This window comes from Perkinsus marinus, assembly GCF_000006405.1.
Source record: "Perkinsus marinus ATCC 50983 genomic scaffold scf_1104296936916, whole genome shotgun sequence".
NCBI lineage: Eukaryota > Perkinsozoa > Perkinsida > Perkinsidae > Perkinsus > Perkinsus marinus.
The window spans coordinates 1-1,323 of record NW_003214001.1 but is presented as its reverse complement, the minus strand read 5'-3'; the positions used below and the strand labels follow the sequence as shown (position 1 = coordinate 1,323).

The following is a 1,323-nucleotide window of genomic DNA, read 5'->3' as shown; positions in this document are numbered from 1 at the left end:
TCTTAGTTAGCAGTAAACCCACGCCTCAGCAGCCCTTGAAGAGCCGCTTGGTATGCGACCTTAGGCCGGTTAACTCTGCTTTACCTCCGGCTCCTCTGAATGGCGGTCCCGGCCTCTTCCATATACTGTGCGCAGTCAGGCTAGTTGCGCCTCCTGCCCTTATAACGGCTGATATCAAGTCGGCGTTCTACTCAGTGCACATCTCTGCGGAGTCCGGTACTGCATCCATTACCATGAAGACCGCAATTGGCACCTACACCAGTATCAGAGTTACATTCGGGATCGCCGCTGGTCCCTTGGCACTCCGTGGCACCCTGGGCGTTGGTGTCGCGAGCTACCGAGATAGTGACATCGCCAGTGACTCATGGCTACACGATTACTTCGACGATTTGGTCCTTGCTGGCATGCCGGTGGCAGTAGCCCGAGACCTGTGCCATCTGCTGCATTTCCTATGTCTGGCTGGGTTCCTATCTCAGGAGAAGAAGTTGGCGGTCGCGACGGCACCTGCTGACATCCAGAGTATGCGGTCGGTCTTCAAGGAACACCACGTTGATGCCGCTGTGGGGAACACAGTTTCTATCTTCAACGTTGCCTTCTCTTACGTTACCAAGGCCGGTCGAACGTTGCTGACTACGGACTGTCGTCGAGCTCTTCGACTTGGCCGAGCTCTCGAGTTTTTCCGCCGAGAAGCACCCCTATCTCAAAAGCTCACCAAAAAAGATTATTTCGGTGTATCTGGCTTATTATCCTTCGATTGTGCGAAGCTGCACGCTTCCGCGAGGATGTTGGCAGATGTGCTGAGGTCCATTATTGGAGGTTGTTTTGCCGACATAGGCTGGGACGTACCCTGTGATCTCTCGCTATTGAGCGACGACTATAAACAGGCCTATCTTGAGGTTCTTCGGTGGGGTCAAGAGATCTGCGAACTAGAAGCTCAACCTTGCTCGCATGCTGTTGCGGTCCGTCGTGATGTGTCCGAGGCTATATCGCTCGAGGTCAGCAGCGATGCTTCGTTGTTCGGTGGAGGGCTCGCCATCTATGCTGGCGGTGAGCTTGTATACGAGGATGCGGTGCGATTCTCCCGGTGCCAGACTCTTCACTCCAGCAATAGACGAGAGCTTCGTCTTTGCTTGCTGGCCCTTCGTAAAGTCGCTGAGATCTCTGAGTACTGCGCCAAATCCGCGTGCAAGAAGCGGAGGGGGGTCCCGGTGAATGTCTGCTTTCGATGTGATAATCGACCAAGTTTGGCGTGGATTCGTTCTGGCTCTCTCAGCTTCATCCTCCAGCTCCTCGAGAGAGAGCTATAGTGCGACTTGTCGACTC

General features: G+C 54.5%; 1 protein-coding gene across 1 annotated transcript; it reads left to right on the top strand.

The window, feature by feature from the left end:
• Positions 1-233: 233 nt before the first annotated feature.
• Pmar_PMAR028441 (hypothetical protein) lies at positions 234-1,307 on the top strand (the record flags this gene model as incomplete). Its single annotated transcript, XM_002783634.1, has 1 exon — positions 234-1,307. The coding sequence occupies one exon, from the start codon at positions 234-236 to the stop codon at positions 1,305-1,307; it is 1,074 nt and encodes a 357-aa protein (XP_002783680.1).
• Positions 1,308-1,323: the final 16 nt, after the last annotated feature.